This window comes from Balaenoptera acutorostrata, chromosome 3, assembly GCF_949987535.1.
Source record: "Balaenoptera acutorostrata chromosome 3, mBalAcu1.1, whole genome shotgun sequence".
Lineage (NCBI taxonomy): Eukaryota > Metazoa > Chordata > Mammalia > Artiodactyla > Balaenopteridae > Balaenoptera > Balaenoptera acutorostrata.
In genome coordinates this window covers 171,221,386-171,239,090 of record NC_080066.1, presented here as the reverse complement: position 1 = coordinate 171,239,090, position 17,705 = coordinate 171,221,386, and the positions used below count along the sequence as shown (strand labels likewise).

General features: G+C 45.5%; 1 protein-coding gene across 1 annotated transcript in view; it reads right to left on the bottom strand.

Annotated features, from left to right (window-relative positions):
• The window catches only part of LOC114236130 (potassium channel subfamily K member 13), a 122,556-nt gene extending 108,228 nt beyond the window's left edge, over positions 1-14,328 (bottom strand). Inside the window, exon 1 of the mRNA XM_057542480.1 lies at positions 13,989-14,328. Within this exon, the coding sequence (XP_057398463.1) occupies positions 13,989-14,328 (340 nt within the window). The remainder of the gene's footprint in view (positions 1-13,988) is intronic.
• Between the last annotated feature and the right edge of the window lie 3,377 nt (positions 14,329-17,705).

The window sequence follows — 17,705 nt, the reverse complement described above, 5'->3', positions numbered from 1 at the left end:
TTTAAACACTTTGGAATGATTTGAAAATCTATTCCAACGTGCATATATTAGTTTTGGATTTTTTTTAATGGAAAAAATATTTTTAAAAAGAAAAGAACAGAGGGCTTCCCTGGTGGCGCAGTGGTTGAGAATCTGCCTGCCAATGCAGGGGACACGGGTTCCAGCCCTGGTCTGGGAAGATCCCACATGCCGTGGAGCAACTGGGCCCGTGAGCCACAACTATTGAGCCTGCGTGTCTGGAGCCTGTGCTCCGCAACAAGAGAGGCTGCGACAGTGAGAGGCCCACGCACCGTGATGAAGAGTGGCCCCCGCTTGCCACAACTAGAGAAAGCCCTCGCACAGAAACGAAGAACCAACACACCCAAAAATAAATAAATAAATAAATAAATAAATAAATAAATTTTTTAAAAAAAGAAAAGAACAAAGCCACTTTACAGTTAACAATTCAAGTTAAAGGTGAGGCGTCGGGGTGTGGGTGAGGCATGGACAGAGGCAAACACTCCAAACCCTGTGTTTCAAAATTTTCTCTTTGGTCCAGGGACGCTGCTAGACATCCTACAATGCACAGGACAACCCCACAACAAAGGATTACCCCACCCTTTTTAATGTGATTTTTCCCCCCAGAAACAGCAAAGTGCCTCGCTCTTCCCACCCCAGCCAGAGCCAGTGAGTGACTGGTGTGGGTGTCTAAAAGCCCAGTTCCTCTGCCTCAAGATGGGACGAACCCCAAGGTGTAATTTATGCTCCAGAGCTCCATAAGATAACCTCCTACTTGGCTTCTTCCCTTTTCCCATCCTCACACTCCTCACTCTCCTACTAGTCTCTTCCGGAGTACTTCCTTGATAAATCACTTCCACCCAAACCTTTAGCCCAGAGTCTGCTTCTTAGAGGAAATGACCTCACACCTTGAAAGACTCTCCCTTTCCTACTACTGCTACTTATGGTGTGGATAGGATGGCCAGAGCTCCAGCAACCACACTGAGCCCTGAGGACCAGGGCAACATCCTAGGGACAGCAGAGCTGAAGACACCTGACCCCCTGTTGACATTATGCAGTCACCACACTTGCCCTGATCTGTCTATATGCAGTGCAGACCTCTTTTCTGGAATAGAGTAAAACTTTGCCTGCTTCAACCACTACTTTTTGGGTCTGGTAACTTGATGCTGATATACTCCCTTAACAGCTGTGTGTACTTGGGAAATTTACTGACTCTCTTTGAGCCTTACTTTCCCGAACTCAAAGAATTGTTGAAAGAATAAGCAGGTCATCAACTCTTCCCAAACAGCCCCTAGACTCCATATCCTCCAGGAAATTTGTCTTAATTAACTGAAGAGGGAGTGATAGTTGTTGTTTCAAGTTATAAACTCCCAGATGGATGGTCTTCATCCATCATTCCATGAAATGGAACACCAGTAAATCCCTGTGTGGTCAAAGCATGCCTTCTACACATTTGTTTTTACAGATGTTGGTATTAAGTCACAGGCTGTTAAATAAAAGAAACTAAGTCTAAAAATACAGTGGGTCAAGAAATAGTATATATAGCATGCCTCCACACCAAATACCAAAAATATAACATCTGAAGCAGAAAACATCAACAGCCAGAATTAATTTAAAAAGCCCTTAGTGGGGAAAATGCTAACTGTAGCATAAATTCAGTTTTCAAATTTTAAGTCCCAAAGAAAGATCTCAAGATTCTGGTGGGAATGGAAGTGGCTTATAGGAAATAGCAGGAAAGTAAGAAAGGAGGAACTCCACAGATGAGCAAGATTGAATGAACATCTACTTTAAGAGAGAAAAGAGAGATAGAAACTACAAACCACCAAAAGCAAAGGCAACAAAAGCAAAAATAAACAAGAAGGACTACACCAAACCGAAAACCTTCTGCACAGCAAAGGAAACCATCAACAAAATGAAAAGGCAACCTACTGAAAGGGAGAAAATATTTGCAGATCATATTTATCTGATAAGGGGTTAATATCCAAATTACATAGGGACTTCCCTGGTGGTCCAGTGGCTAAGACTCCACGCTCCCAATGCAGGGGGCCCAGGTTCAATCCCTGGTCAGGGAACTAGATCCCACATGCCGCAACTAAGAGTTTGAATGTCACAGCTAAAAGATCCTGCATGCCACAACGAAGATCGAAGATCCCGAGTGCCGCAACTAAGACTCGGCGCAGCCAAATAAATAAATAAATACTATATATATATATATATATCAGACAACTCAATAGCAAAAAACCCCCGAACAATCCAATTTAAAAATGGGCAGAGCAATTATACTCCAATAAAGATGTTAAAAAAAAATGGACAGAGGATTTGAATAGACATTTTTCCAAAGCAGACATACAGATGCTCAACATCACTAATCATCAAAGAAATGCAAATCAAAACCACAATGAGATATCACCTCACACCTGTTAAAATGGCTGTGATCAAAGAGGTAACAAGTGTTGGTGAGGATGTGGAGAAAACAGCACCCTTGGGCACTGTTGGTGGGAATGTAAACTGGTGCAGCCGCTGTGCAAAACAGTATGAAGTTCCCTCAAAGAATTAAAAATAGAACTAATATGATCCAGCAATTCCACTTCTGGGTATTTATCCAAAGGAAATGAAAACACTAACTTGAAAAGATATCTGCAATCCCATGTTCATTGTAGCATTATTTACAGTAGCCAAGACTTGGAAATAACCTAAGTGTCCATCAATGGATGAATGGATAAAGAAGTCATGGTAGGGACTTCCCTGGTGGCACAGTGGTTAAGAATCCATCTGCCAATGCAGGGGACACGGGTTCGAGCCCTGGTCTGGGAAGATCCCACATGCCACGGAGCAACTGAGCCCGTGTGCCACAACTACTGAGCCTGTGCTCTAGAGTCCGCGAGCCGCAACTACTGAGCCCGTGTGCTACAACTACTGAAGCCTGCACACCTAGAGCCCGTGCTCCACGACAAGAGAAGCCACCGCAACGAGAAGCCTGCGCACCGCAACGAAGAGTAGCCCCCGCTCGCCGCAACTAGAGAAAGCCTGTGCGCAGCAACGAAGACCCAATGCAGCCAAAAATAAATAAATAAAATTTTAAAAACCCGGAAATTAAAAAAATTAAGTGGTTTACTTTAAAAATTAAAACTAGAGAGAGGATCCAAAAGTCAGCAAGTCTCTGCTAATATAATGCAGGAATTTAATCAAATGTAAGTTTAAAAATAGTTGTTAGCATATAAAGCATAAAGAAGTAAACAAAAGTATTATTAATAAAATTTAAAGTTACACAAGTGATGAAATCAATAACACTGAATTTATATGTCCCCAAACACACAAATGTTATTTTGGGTGTGTTTACTAGGCTTGGAGTGTGGTTGGGGATTATGTTCCCTCCTGCTCCAAAATTCTGTAAGGTAAGAAAAAATCCAACTGAAATATATACAGATACCAGGATGTACAGAAACACTCAAATAAAAAAGAGAACTCTGGAAAATGCACATTCTCAAACCATTATGTGATAACTTTAGAAATAAATCAAAGCATAATTATATAGCCAGCCATAAAAAAGCATTTATAAAACAGTCCTTTTGAATAACTTTGAGTTGAGTTAGAACTAAACAGAGAATGGATAAGAATATTTATCTCAACCACAGAGAGGACCTAAATTTATGAAAAAATATAGAAAAAAAATGCCAGTGAAAATGAGTGTATTTGGGTATATAAAAATCTTTTCTACATTCCAAACAATAGTCAATAAAAAGGTAGCAGAATAGGATAATTATTTGGGACATATATAAATAAATACATACAACAAAGATAAGAACTTGATGTGTCCCCCCTTGGCTCTCAAGACAGCACTTATATACCACAAAGAATCCCAGGGGTCCTTGGAGCATAGTTTGAAAACCACTTGCCTGGTTGGTCTCTAAGATCGATGTTGGTCTCTAAGATTGGTCTCTAAGATCAATCTGATCTTCATCAGATGCTTAATACTAAGGAAGACCCAAGACACAGCTTTGGTGCCAGTATTCCAAGAGTTCATGGGCAGAGTCAGGAAGTGACTTCTGGGATCAAATATGTCCAAACTGGAGAGTAAAATTCTGGGGGCAGGCACATTAGTTGTCATGGTGATGGGAGGACACTTGTAACTTTGAGAGGACATCAAATATTCCAATGGGAGGTACAGGCTCTAATTATGTGGACTCCTGGGAGGTAGGCAGAACACCACCCAAACCTTTTACCATCCTGACATTCTGCTAACCAGGCCATCTCTGTCTTCTTCTATTACCCCAGGTTGCCTAAGGACCATCACCACTGAAAAAAAGGGGTTGTGATCTCTTTAACCGGCAATTCTCCCCACAAGGACCCCAAAGGAAGAAATGGCAAAGACGTGGTGGTTCACAGCATAAGCTCTAAAGGGATGCCCCGCACTACTTCCACTGGGTAACTTCAGACACTGCCTGGAAGCTCTCTGGGCCTCGGATCCTGGTCTGTAATGTGAGAATATTAACAGTACCTACCCTTATGGGGTTGTTATAAGAATTAAACATGTGTAAAGATTGTACTGGGTTTAACCTATGGTAAAGCACTCAATAAATTTCATAATTTTTAATTAAACACAAGAGTAAAAAAAATCGCATGTAACCCCCAAATCCAATAATTTAAGGATGGTTAAATAAACTATTCTACATTAATTGAACACATGGAATTCTTGAGAAAGTGTATAGGAAATAACATAAAAGGAAAGGAAAAAAACCAGAATAGTAGGTACTTATGGATTACAATACAATATGTTTAGTCATGAGTATCAGAAGAGTTAAGAGAATATATTGATAACTACCCCCAGCTCCTTTTAGAGATTAGTGGGTGCACAATGTGATAGCGAATATGTTAGATTTACACTCTGTGATGATCAAGTGTCCTGCACAAACAGGTACTTAAGTGAAGTGCAAAAATCAAGATGCTGCTACTGATGAAGAAGAGTTCAGAGCTTCTTATCCTTCTCCCTCTCAAAGGGAAAGCAGCCTGGAGCTCACAGATGATCAAAGCTTTAACTGAGGGACTCACACTCTGGAGTCGAGCTGTCCTCAGACCTGTCTGGCCAGGACAATGTTGTTCTGTAATTAGAATCTGAATGCCTGAATGCTGCTCTTTCCAGGGCACATGCCCCACTGCTCCCTAATGTCCCACACCTCTAAGTCACACTCAGTTGCATTCCTGGTCTGACCCCTGGGCTCACTGACCACAGGATTTCCCTTCCAAGAAGGGGTGATCAATAGCAGAGATGCTGGGGGGTTGATCAGAGAATGGGAACAATAAATCCTGAACATTTCATGACGCTTCTATGATGGCTCTCCGGCCAAAGGAAGATGCGGTGGGTGTGCTAAAGGTGCAGTCTTTCAGAAAAGTGGTATAATGTCTAGCAATTCAGATAAACTGAAAAGAAGGAGGCAGAAGGTTGGAGGGTGAAGGGAGAGCAGCATGATGATGATGGAGATGTTTCCTGATGAGGTGTGTTTCCCCACTGTCCTCAGCAGGACCGTGGGCTTCTGGGTCCAAACACAGTAATGTGTTCCTCTACAGGGTGAGAGTGTCCCCGCGTATAAAGTCACTGATGGGCTGGTGATAGTAATCATCCCCTGTCCTTCTCTCTTTCCTCCTCAGGTGAAAGGACTGTTGCTTGCTGGGTCAGCTCCTGGGGCTGTGCTTTACTATGAAGACTAGGCTGAATGAGGGGAAGCTAAAAGAAGTTGGAGAGGTCAAGTCAATCACGATAATACAGAGCAGAGAGAGATGGGGGAGAAGAGACCAGGAAGGACAGAAAGACTGAGAGGGCTGCCAGCTGGGGAGGATTTGGGGAGGGGTTTCGGGATAAAAGGCTCCAGAACTCCTTTGAGGAATGAGAGACTGGGAGATGGGGAGAGAGGAAGCTTTCCTTTGTGTTACAAATTGGAGACTAAGATTCTTTAGAGATACACAAGGAAAAATTGAATTAATTTTTCCATTACTTTGGGCTAATGGAACATGCTTTTTTGTATGGAACACTAATACCCTAAGAACCCTAAGGAGCCCAAGAATTATTTGGGTTACATTCATACCAAACCCATCTCTCCTTCACAGAGAAAGGTATGAAGGGGAAGAGAGAACAGGAGGGAATTTAGGATAAAAGAAGAGGAAATCGCTGTTTTATAACATAAATGAGAATTTCTAATGAAACAAGCTGAAATTAACATGTATGTGTATGAGAATGCTGGGCAGTGGAGAGTAAGAGCTATGGCCTGCAAAGTCTCTAATTTCAAGATAGGTACTGAAGTTTCCTAAGTAGGAAACAAATAATTAAACAAATCCAGGGTTCTCAGAATGGACAGTCTGAGAGTTTCCCCATGAAAATTTGGTAGTAGATCCCAAGAGAGACGACCCTACCTTGAATGAATGCATGCAAATTCCTACCAGCCACTCTTTCTGCTCCCTCATTCCCCATGACCAGCACTGCTCCTTGGCTACAGTCTTAAAATGTACCCATCATCGTTCACATGAAACAATAGGTTAAAGTGTTTTAACAACCATTGCTATGACTAAAAGTGTAGAGCAGTTGAAAAACTACTGAACAAAAACTGGCATCCTGGCTATTATCAAAAAGGCAAGAAATAACAAGTGTTGGCAAGGATGTGGAGAAAAGAGAACCCTCCTACACTGTTGGTGGGAATGTAAATTGGTGCAGCCACTATGGAAAACAGTATGGAGGTTCCTCAAAAAGTTAAGAATAGAACTACCATATGACCCGGCTATTCCACTTCTGGGTATTTACCCAAAGAATATGAGAACATCAATTTGAAAAGATATATGTACCCCAATGTTCACTGCAGTATTATTTACAATAGCCAAGATATGGAAACAACCTAAGTCAACAGATGCATGAAGAAAATGTGATACACACACATATATATACATGCAATGGAACACTACTCAGCCATAAAAAGATGAAATCTTACCATTTGTGACAACATGGATGGACCTTGAGGGTATTATGCTAAGTGAGATAAATCAGACTGAGAAAGACAACTACCATATGATTTCATTCATATGTGGAATATAAAAAACAAAAAATAAATGAACAAACTAAATCAAACAAAAACAAACATGTAAATACAGAGAACAGAGTAGTGGTTCTCAGAAGGGAAGAGGCAGGGTGAGGGTAAGATGGGTAAAGGGGATCAACTGTATGGCTACAAATGGAAACTAAATTTCTGGTGGCGAGCGCATTGTAGTGTATACAGAAGTAGAAATATAATGCTGTACACATGAAACTTATATAATATTGTAAACTAATGTCACCTCAATTAAAAAAAAACCAATAAGCATTCTTACAGACGGGAAAAGATTTTCTACACAAAAACAATGGAAGAAATCAGAAGGAAAAACTAAAATATGAAATGGCACATAAATTAAAAATGTTTCTATATCTAAATAAACATTAAACAGGAAACGACAATGGATGGAAAGTAAGATACAAACATGGCAAATGGCCAAGTGTCCCACAGTTGTAGGGACCATACAATTGGAAGCTGGACACCGCCCTGCATGACCTTGGACTTGGGCAGAGGGGCCTTTACGGAACTGCACCTTGTACTGAGGGATGCTATGCCGTGCAAGAGCATAGGGTTCTCTTTCACAGCTGAGATGCAGTGGAGAAGACTACTCATCACATTATCTTGTCCCTTTCATGACAATCTATAGGAGAAATTTTTATTCACATCTAAAAAAGCTGGGTGTCTTCCAAGCAGCCAGCCTGGATAAAAGGAACCATTTAATGGTTGCCCTTGCCTCTTTCTTTCAACAACTGGAAAACTCACAGCCAAATCTGGCAATTACGTGGGTCCTTTTGACATATATCTCTGTGTGTATTAACAATTTGTGGCTTAACTGTCCTATCCTACTCATGTTTTCTCATCTCCCCAATGTCTTAAATCCGTTAGTATCCATTTCTAGCGCACTGTACATATATGTGCTGTAGGCATCTGTGCTGTTCACCAAGATCAAGTCTTATCCACTTCTGGACTTAAGGGAGGAGTGTGGTTCTTTACATCCTTGAAGTTGGGTGTAGCCATGGGACTTGATTTGGCCAATGAAACGCGTGTGGAGGTGACTTGTTGTCACCTCCAGGTAGTGTCCGTTTAATTGCAGGTGCTCCACACTTCAACCCTTTCTGTCCCTTCCTGGGCAGTGCTGGAGGCATGAGCTGATAAACAGCAGCCACAAGATAAAAGAATCCTGGAACACTGGGCCAACCCAGGAGATAACTGTCCTGGTAAAGCACCTCGCCCGCAATGGGCTTTGGGTGAGTAAGAAGTAAACTCTTGTTGTGTTAAGCTACTGAGATGATGGGATAGCCCAAGGCTTAAGGCTACTCTGACCATATCAATATGCAAATGATCTCATATCCTTTGTGGACAGAAGCTGAGTTATAAATACACAGGCAAACACAAAAACAAAAGCCTAACAAATGCCTATTTGAGAGAAAAAGATATTTACAGAAGATCACTCACAGAGTATGACGTCAATCTACTTCTCTGAGTACTTCAAATTCATTCTTGTTTCAAGTCTGATCACCAGCCTCTTTCAGAATCAACTCCCTGAGTTGTGTTTTAATATTCTGCTCTTTCTATGCTGTGGTAAAATATACATAATATTTGTCATGTTAACCATTCATAAGTGTACTATTCAATGGCATTAAATACATTCACACTGTTGTATAACCATCACCACTATCTATATCCAAAACCTTTTTATCATCCCCAACAAAAATGCCATTAAATAAGCCTTCCCTTCTTCCCTCAGTCCCTGGTACCCTCTATTCTACTTTCCATCCCTATGAAATCTGCCTATCCTAAATACCTCATCTAAGTCGAATTGTATTTGTCCTTCTGTGTCTGGCTTATTTCACCAAGTATAATATTTTCAAGGTCCATCTGCGTTGTCCATACATTCCATTGTATGCATGCACATTTTGTTTATCCATTCATCTGCTGATAGACACTTGGGTTGTTTCCACCTTTTGGCTCCTGTGAATAATGCTGCAATGAACACTGGTGTACAAATACAGGCATACCTCTTTTTATCGTGCTTTGCTTTATTGTGCTTCACGGCTATTGTGTTTTTTACAAACTGAAGGTTTGTGGCAACCCTGTGACAAGCAAGTCTATTGATGCCATTTTTCCAACAGCATTTGCTCACTTCGTGTCTCTGTGTTACATTTTGGTAATTCTTGCAATATTTCAAACTTTTTCATTATTGTTATATTTGTTACGGTGGGCTGTGATCAGTGATCTTTGATGTTACTGTTGCAAAAAGATTACGACTCACTGAAGGCTCAGATGGTGGTTAGCGTTTTTTAGCAATAAAGTATTTTTAAACTAAGGTATATACATTTTTTAGACATAATGCTATTGCACACTTAACAGACTACAGTACAGTGAAAACATAATTTTCATATGCACTGGGAAACCAAAAAAAATTCATGTGACTCGCTTTATTGTGATATTCGCTTTATTGCGGTGGTCTGGAACCGGATTCGCAGCATCTCTGAGGTGTTCCTATATCTGTTTGAGTCTCTGCTTTCAATTCTTTTGGATATATATTCCCTAGGAGTGGAATTTCTGGGTCACATGTAGTTCTATGTTTAAACTTGTGAGAAACTGGCCACAATGTTTTTTTACTCTGCTCTGACTTTTAAATTAAACAACAGTTGCATGAACTCCTCAGTTGCATTTTCCAGGAAATTGTTGTTTGTGAGCATCACCCACTGTCCTATGCAATGTTTCCCATATAAAATCCCAAGAGGGAAATATTTTTGAGGATTGCATATTGGGAAAAGGTGTACGCTTCCTTTTGTCTACTAAGAATTCCAGTGTGGGGACGTCCCTGGTGGTGCAGTGGTTAAGAATCCGCCTGCCAATGCAGGGGACACGGGTTCAAGCCCTGGTCCGGGAAGATCCCACATGCCACGGAACAACTAAGCCCATGTGCCACAACTACTGAGCCTGCGCTCTAGAGCCCGCGCGCCACAACTACTGAGCCTGCGCACCACAACTACTCAAGCCCGCATTTCCTAGAGCCCGCGTGCCACAACTGCTGAAGCCCGCACGCCCTAGAGTCCACGTGCTGCCAACTACTGAGCCCGCACGTCACAGCTACTGAAGCCGGTGCTCTAGGGCCTGTGTGCCGCAACTACTGAGCCCATGTGCTGCAACTACTGAAGCCCGCATGCCTAGAGCCCGTGCTCCGCCACAAGAGAAGCCACAGTAATGAGAAGCCTGCGCACCACAACGAAGGGTAGCCCCCGCTCGTCGCAACTAGAGAAAGCCCGCGTGCAGCAATGAAGACTCAACATAGGCAAAAAAAAAGAATTCCAGTGTGGGTCATGACTCCGCCATGGAGCCTGCAGCCAAATCTGAAGCTTGAATAGTCACTGGTGATACTCAGTCCTCACCCCCTGGGATCTCCTTTACCATTTCTGGACACACTGGTCTGACTTCAAATGGCCAGTGCCTATATCTTATCAGAAGGCTACTCTTGGGCCGTCCATGAAAAATCAGGACAGAAGTACCTGGAAATTATATTTTTGTGCTTCCCCCACCCTCCAAGCAGCTTTTAACCAATTTCTGACTAGTGTGGGTGTATAAATACCCCAGCTCCCTTGCCTGGGGTAAGTCTGGTTCATGAGCTTTGCACTGTTCTCAAGCTTCCACTTGAGATTAAGGATCAGTTGCCCACTATGCTTTCTGCCTAATACCATACCCTATATTGACTGACTTCCCTTTCTTGTATCACTTCCTCCTTCACCTCCCTGTATCCCTTGAATCTGCCAATAAACTGCTTGCACTCAAATTCTTGGCTCAGAAGCTGCTTCTGAGGGAACTTCAGCTAAGACAAAGCTCCTCTCTACCAATTTCCTAGATCCAATTGCTTTCCATATTTCTGTTCTTCTTTTTTTCCTAGTTCTGAGATTTTATTTACATTTTATGATTATTCTACTGTATGCTTTCTTGTTATCTGTTACCTCAACATCTTTGCAGAATAAAGCATAGTGGAACTAATTTTTAGAAGAAAAAACCATCATGTAATACTACGATTAAAATACAAGATGTAAAGGGTTTATAGAATATGATCCAAATTTAGAAAAATACATATGTACATATGTGTGTCCATAGGGAAAAAAGAATAGAAAGAAATGCACCAACCAACAAGGACCTATTGTATATATAGCACAGGGAACTATACTCAATATTTTGTAATAACTTATAAGGGGGAAGAATCTGAAAAAAATAGATATATATGTATGTATAACTGAATCACTTTGCTGTACGCCTGAAACTAACACAACATTGTAAATCAACTATACTTCAATTTTTAAAAAATGACCAAAATGTCAACCATGGTCAACTTTAGGTGATGTCATTACAGATGGGTTTTTTTTTTCTTCTTTATTTTACAAAGAACATGAAGCTTCAGTTTCCTCATCTATAAAACAGGGATAATCACACTTCACACATATGAATCACATATCACATATATGAATTGTGTTGATTGAAATTGTGGTTAATCTATGCAATTAGCTGCATCACATATTCACATAATAATCACAGTATGTGCCTAATTATGTACCCCAATAAAGGGTTGCAAGTGCTGTTATTACATCAGCGATTAATGAAACAATTTAAGGACATGTGAGAAATGAGAAAGTAAAAATAAACCCATACTTACATAGTGCTTTGTTCTGTTTAAAGAACATTCACTTATATGAACTCATTATCCCTAGCAAGAACCCTGCGAGAGGGGCAGGGCCTAGGGGCAGGGTGTGGGAAGGAGACAGGACTAATATTTACTCAACAGCTACAATGTGCCAGATACCAAGGCGGGCACTTGTAGGTATCTCAGAAGAGAAGGATAGGGTTCAGAATGTTAAGGAACCGGCCCAACTTACAGGCAGGGTCAGTAGCTCCAACTCCAGACTCTCGGTGCAGGTTTCCTTCTATTCCATCAGGCTTCATTATTCTATTTGTGCCCCCGATGACTGTGTGCTAACATGCCCACCCATCCATGACAACCGCGGTTCCTCTGGCATTGGTGTTCACCAGTCTTTACACACACTCTGCTCCTTCCTACGTCCATGGCCTTTGGAAGTACAAACGGGGGGCCTGTGAAGGGGGTGGGGAGGACCTAGCTCCCCAATCTCCCACCAAAACCACCCCCAAATGAATAATCTAAATCAAAACCCTGTACCAGCTACACAGACATAGCAGATTCAAGGAAAGTTCCACAGCAACCCTTCCCAATCAGTTTGTTCACCCAAAGTCCTCCCTACATAGAAATTCTGGAACTGTCTTTTGAGAAATGAGAGGAATTAGGCAATTACTGCTAAGAGAGTCCAGTGGAGAACGTGGGCTGGGGGAGAGAACCGTGGAGGGTATTACTCTGTCTCCATCCCCGTCAGGGCCCGTGTTCTGGTCATCGTGGAGAATGCTATGAAAGTCTTTCTTAGCAGATACCCAGTTACCGTGGTGTCATAATGGCCCACGGATGGGCAGGGCCGCCTGAAATGAGAGAGGGTTGCGGTAGTGAGCTGGGCAGTTCAGCACAAAGCACTTCAGACGCAGCCCGTGTATCGGGAATCATGCCAGTCCTCTCCACCTTGCCTCCTACTCACCAGCTGAAGCCCTGGGCTTCTGGACTAACCCTGGGAAGTCTTTCTTGACTAATCAGGCCTGAGGCTGATCCCTGTTGTACCTTGCACTCCTTCTCCTGGAAGAACGTCTACCAAAGACAACCTTGCGTGGGAGCTTCAAAGAAGTTCGCCTTGGCACCGCCTCACTGACGAGCTCTCCCGGCAGCACAGGGGCTACAGCAGCCGAGCCCCTGCACGGCCCCCTGCCGGCCCTGCGGCAGCTCCGGTGCTCCGGCAGCCAGCCGGGAGCCGCTCCCTGACTGCGCAGCCTTCCAAAGCCCCCTCCTCCGCTCCAGCTCTCTACTTTCTTCAGAATTTCTACAGCATCTTTCCCAACCCCCTTATCACTCAAGTATGCTTTAAGTGTGAACAATCCTTAGGAGTGTGGTGCAAAGACTCCCAAACTTTTCCCTTCTGCTGGTAATAAAGCCATGAGACACTCTTGCTCAAAAACTCTCAGTAGCTTCCGATTGCCTCTAGATAAGCTCTAGCTCCTGAGTCTGTCAGTAAAGTTCCCCCCTCCATCCCCCTAGCTTTCCTTCCACTACTCCCTACAGATCAGGGAGCTCACTGGACCCTGAACGCAATTCTCTCCTCCTCCGGAGTGTAAAGCACTTTTAGTTTCCAGACCCCAATCAGGCCAACACTATTTGGTTCAGCCCACAGGTCCCTTCTCCCCACCCCCACCTGCTTCCTTCTGGCAGAAAACAGTTTGCATCCTCATTAGCACTTTGGCCTCCTTACTTCCAATACTCGTTTTCGATCTATTTTTCTCTCTATTAAGTTTTAAGTCATGGACAGTCTTTTTAAAATTTGTTTCTCCCTCTCAGACCAGTGCCTCATGCATGGTACTAACTCAATTAATGTTTATTGGTTTCCTGTCCCGATCGGTAAGCTTTCTTCCTAATGTTCCATGAATTCAAGCTCAGTCTCCTTAACTAGGAACACTCCCAGAGCAGAACGTCTCCAATTTAAGGATCACTCAAATTCCCTGGAGATTTTAATACGCAGATTCGGACTCAAGTGGTCTGGGGAGGGGCTGAGGCTGCATTTATAACAAGCTCCCAAGTGATGTTGACGCAGCTGGTCCGTGGACCTCACTTAAAGAAGCAGGGAGGCAATACCACCTGGGGATCAGGCAACAGCTCACACCGGTGCCACCTGGCCGAGCGCGGAGGTGGATGAATGCAGGGCTGGGAAGCGCGGTCCCGCCCTTCGAAGCGCCGGGCCAGAAAAACGCGTGCAAGGCTGGCCGCCCCTCCGCCCTCCCGCAGGGCCCACTTACCTATGGTGGACACGACGGTGCCCACGAAGTAGAAGGCGCCGGTGAAGTCCCAGCGCTGGCGAACATTGTCCACGCGGATGCCGGCCTCAGTGGCCTCCTCGTAGTGGCGAAGGAAGCCGCGCAGCTCGTCGCGGCTCAGGTTGTGGCGGCGGCTGAAGTTGGCCAGGCGCTCCTCCCAGCGCTGCTTGGCCTGGCGTTCGTGCGCCAGCTCCAGCGCCGAGAAGACGGCGGCGCCGCCCAGCAGGTAGAGCACGATGAGCGCGGCGAGCAGCAGGAAGCGCGCGTTGTCCTCGTTCAGGTGGCCCGGACCGCAGCTGCAGCTGCAACCCCGGCCGGCCATGGCCGGACCCCCGGGGGCAGCCCCAAGCCGGGCGGCAGTGGCCGCCGACTGACTGTCGCCCGGGCGCCCCGGGAGGTGGGGTCTCGGCCCGGCGCTCAGTCGGCCCCCGGCCGCCCGACAGCCAGCTCGCCCATGACCGCCGGACGCTCCTCCAGGCCACGCGGCTCCCGGGGCCGCCGCGTCGACCGCTCCTGCAGCGCCAGCCCCCCACGTCCGCCTCGACTCCCGGTTTCAAATCCGCATTTTCGCCGCCGTCCCCGCCCCCCTAGGAGTTCTCCTAAAAGCTGAAGAGCTGAGTGACCCGGCACAAGAGTCCGCTTCTGCTTGGCACGAGGATGCGGCCGCTGCTTCCCCCTGGTGTCCTGCCCGGCTCAGACTGGGGAGGGGGCGTGGCGCATCTTCAGGGCAAACTCGGGTGGGTTTGACCTTCCCCCAGAGCAAAGGTCTGGGGGCCTCGGAGGCTGACGGGTGAGCGGAGCCCCGCGGTCTCCGTCTCCTTGACCGTCGCTTCTCAAGCCGCCGACGGCTAGGACGCGGGGTCTCAGTCCGCTGGTGCTGGAAGTGCCTCCCCAGATGGAGCCGCAGTGCTGTGTCCCAGGCTCGGCGTCGCGCGGAGCCTCGGGCCTCGGGTCACCGGCCCGGCTGCCGGCGCTTAGAGGCTGGAGCAGGTCCCGGGCGGGCGTACGGACAGAGGGATTGCGCAGAGCGCGGTTCACGGGTTCCGACCTCCCGCCCGCCCCCGACGCTGCGCGGCGTCCGGCGGGCCGACTTGCTGGAGGAGGAGACCAGAAAGGGAGGTTGGAGTGACGGAGCGAAGTAAGTTAGGGGCCTCTCCCCCAGGCAGCCTTCCTAGCCTTGCCCGGACCAGACGCCCTTGGCTTCTGGATCCCGCGCGGGGGCGTCTTCCACCCCCACGGGTCGGATCCGCCCGCTCGAAGCGCGCGCCGCGAGCCAGCCCCAGCTCCTGGGGAGGCTGCCAAGGACCGGGGACTGGAGGAGCCCGCGGGCAGGAGACAGTGACCCCGGAGAGTTCCATCTCCCGCACCCCGGCTTGGCTGCCTCGGTGGGCTCCAGAGATCCTGCGCCGACAGGGCTCCGCTGAGAGCGCTTTACCCCACCCTAGCCACAGGCTCGCTAGCAAGCCGCCGGGGCCCCTCCCCGAGACCCCGCCTTTCAAGGTGCGCTGGCGCCGCGCTAGAGTCCCACTCACCGGGGAGTGCCCCCCTCCGCGCCGCTCTGCCAGGACTGTCCTCCGGGTCCCTCTGCGCGGGGAGCAGAGGTGCACACCGCGCTCTGCCTTGCCTGGTCCGCGCGCTCCGACGCTGCAACAGGTGGAGCCGCTCGGCTGGCAGCAGCGGTGGCGACTCCACCCCGTCCTCCGCCTCCCGGCCGCGCGGAGCCGCCCCCAGCACTAGTCTCCGCCTGCTGATGCCCGGCTCCCTGCTGGGCCACCCAGGGGCTGCGGCGCTCCCATCCAGGACGCGCAGATCCTGGGAGTGGGTGCTCAAGAGGAGGGTCAGGTCAGGTGCTTAGCGGGCCTGTGTGGGCCCCTCCAGGGCCAGAAGAGGGCGCTCCGTCCCCTTCAGACACATCTCGCCCCCACCTGCGTACCCAGCCACACACTGCCCCTTCAGAATCACCAGCCCCTGGCATTTGGGAGTGAATATGAATACAAGAGGGAAAGATGAATGGGCATCTTCGAACTAAGGAGAATTTCCTCGCCTCCCGAGAGAGTGACCCCAGGCTCAGAGGCCACCCACCTATACTCCCCAAGAGCAGAGAATAAAAAAAAAAAACACACTTCCGTGTTCCAATACATCTGCCATCAGAAGCCCTGATGCTGCTAGGATTCCTCTCCCACTCCTCTCCCGTTATCCACCCCCGGATGCCCCTCTTTTATCTAGCCTATCGAGGGCAAGAGTTTTAGGTGGCAGCGCTTACAGGAGGAGCATGTGTATACACACTGGGTGAGTCCTGAAATTACTCCTCCATCCCATTTTATTGTGAAAAATTTCAAACATAAAGTTGAAAGAATTTTGCAGTGAATAGCCTTATTCTCAACGAACATTTTACTCTACTTGCTTTATTACGTATATATCCATCCCTCTTTCCATCCATCAACACATCTTGTTTGGATTCATTTCGAAGTAAGTTGTAGACATCACTACACTCCCCCTCCTCACCCCACTCCCCAACTTCTCCCTGCATATTACTACCTAGAGTTCAATACACCCCTATTTACTTCCAGATTTTTGGGGGGAGGATAAAATTTACATACTATGAAATGCACACATCTCAAGTGTACCATTAAATGAGGTCTCGCAAATGCGTACACTCTTGCAAATTAAACACCTACCTATGCAGCCTCTCAACCAAATATTGTATGTCCCTTCCCAGCAAATCCCTACCCACATTCCTACAGAGGAAATCACTGTTCTGGATTTCTCCACCATCAACTTGTTTTCACTTTGTAGAACTTAGTCTTGCTTAGTTCTAGATCTTCATATAAATGAAATCATACAGTTATGTATTCTTTTGTGTAAAGCACTGTATTTCTGAGCTCTATCCATGTTTTATGCCTTAGTAATCTGTTCTTTTATTGCTACTTTTTTATTGTTTGAATATTCATTCTCTTCTTATTGATAGAAACCAGGGCTGTTAAAAATGTTTGCCATCATAAATAATAAAACTGTTAGCAACATTCTCGCACAAGTATTTGCGGATATATGTTTTCATACCTCTTGGGTAAATACCTAGGTGTGGAATTGCTGGGTCATAGGGGTGGTGTGTATTTAATTTTATAAGAAACTGCCTAACATTTTTCCAAAGTAGCTGTACCAACCAACAAGATGCAAGTCTTGGATGTCCCACATCCTTGTAAACATTTGGCAGTATCAGTCATTTTAATGTTAAACATACTGGTGGATGTGTAGTCGTATCTCATTGTAGTTTAATTTGCATTTCCCTGATGACTAATGTGCTTGTTGGCCATTCATATATCTTTTTTATCTTTTGAAATATTGTAAAATCTCTGTTGAATATCCATTAAAAGATTTGTTTCTCTTTTTTACTACTGAACTGTAGAGATTCTTTATATAGATCCAGGATACTAGTCCTTTCTCAGATATGTATCTTGGAAATATTTTCGACAAGTCTCTGGATTGCCTAATTATCTTCTTAAAGATGTTTTCTGATGTTTATGTTTTTAATTTTGGTGAAGCCCAATTTATCAATCATTTCATTTATGTTTGGATCTCTTTGTGTAATAAGAAATCATTACCTCCCTTAAGGTTGCACAAGTTTTATGGGGTTTTTTCCTGTAGAAATTTTATAGTTTTAGCTTTTGTATGTGGGTCAATGATTTATCTTAAGTTTGT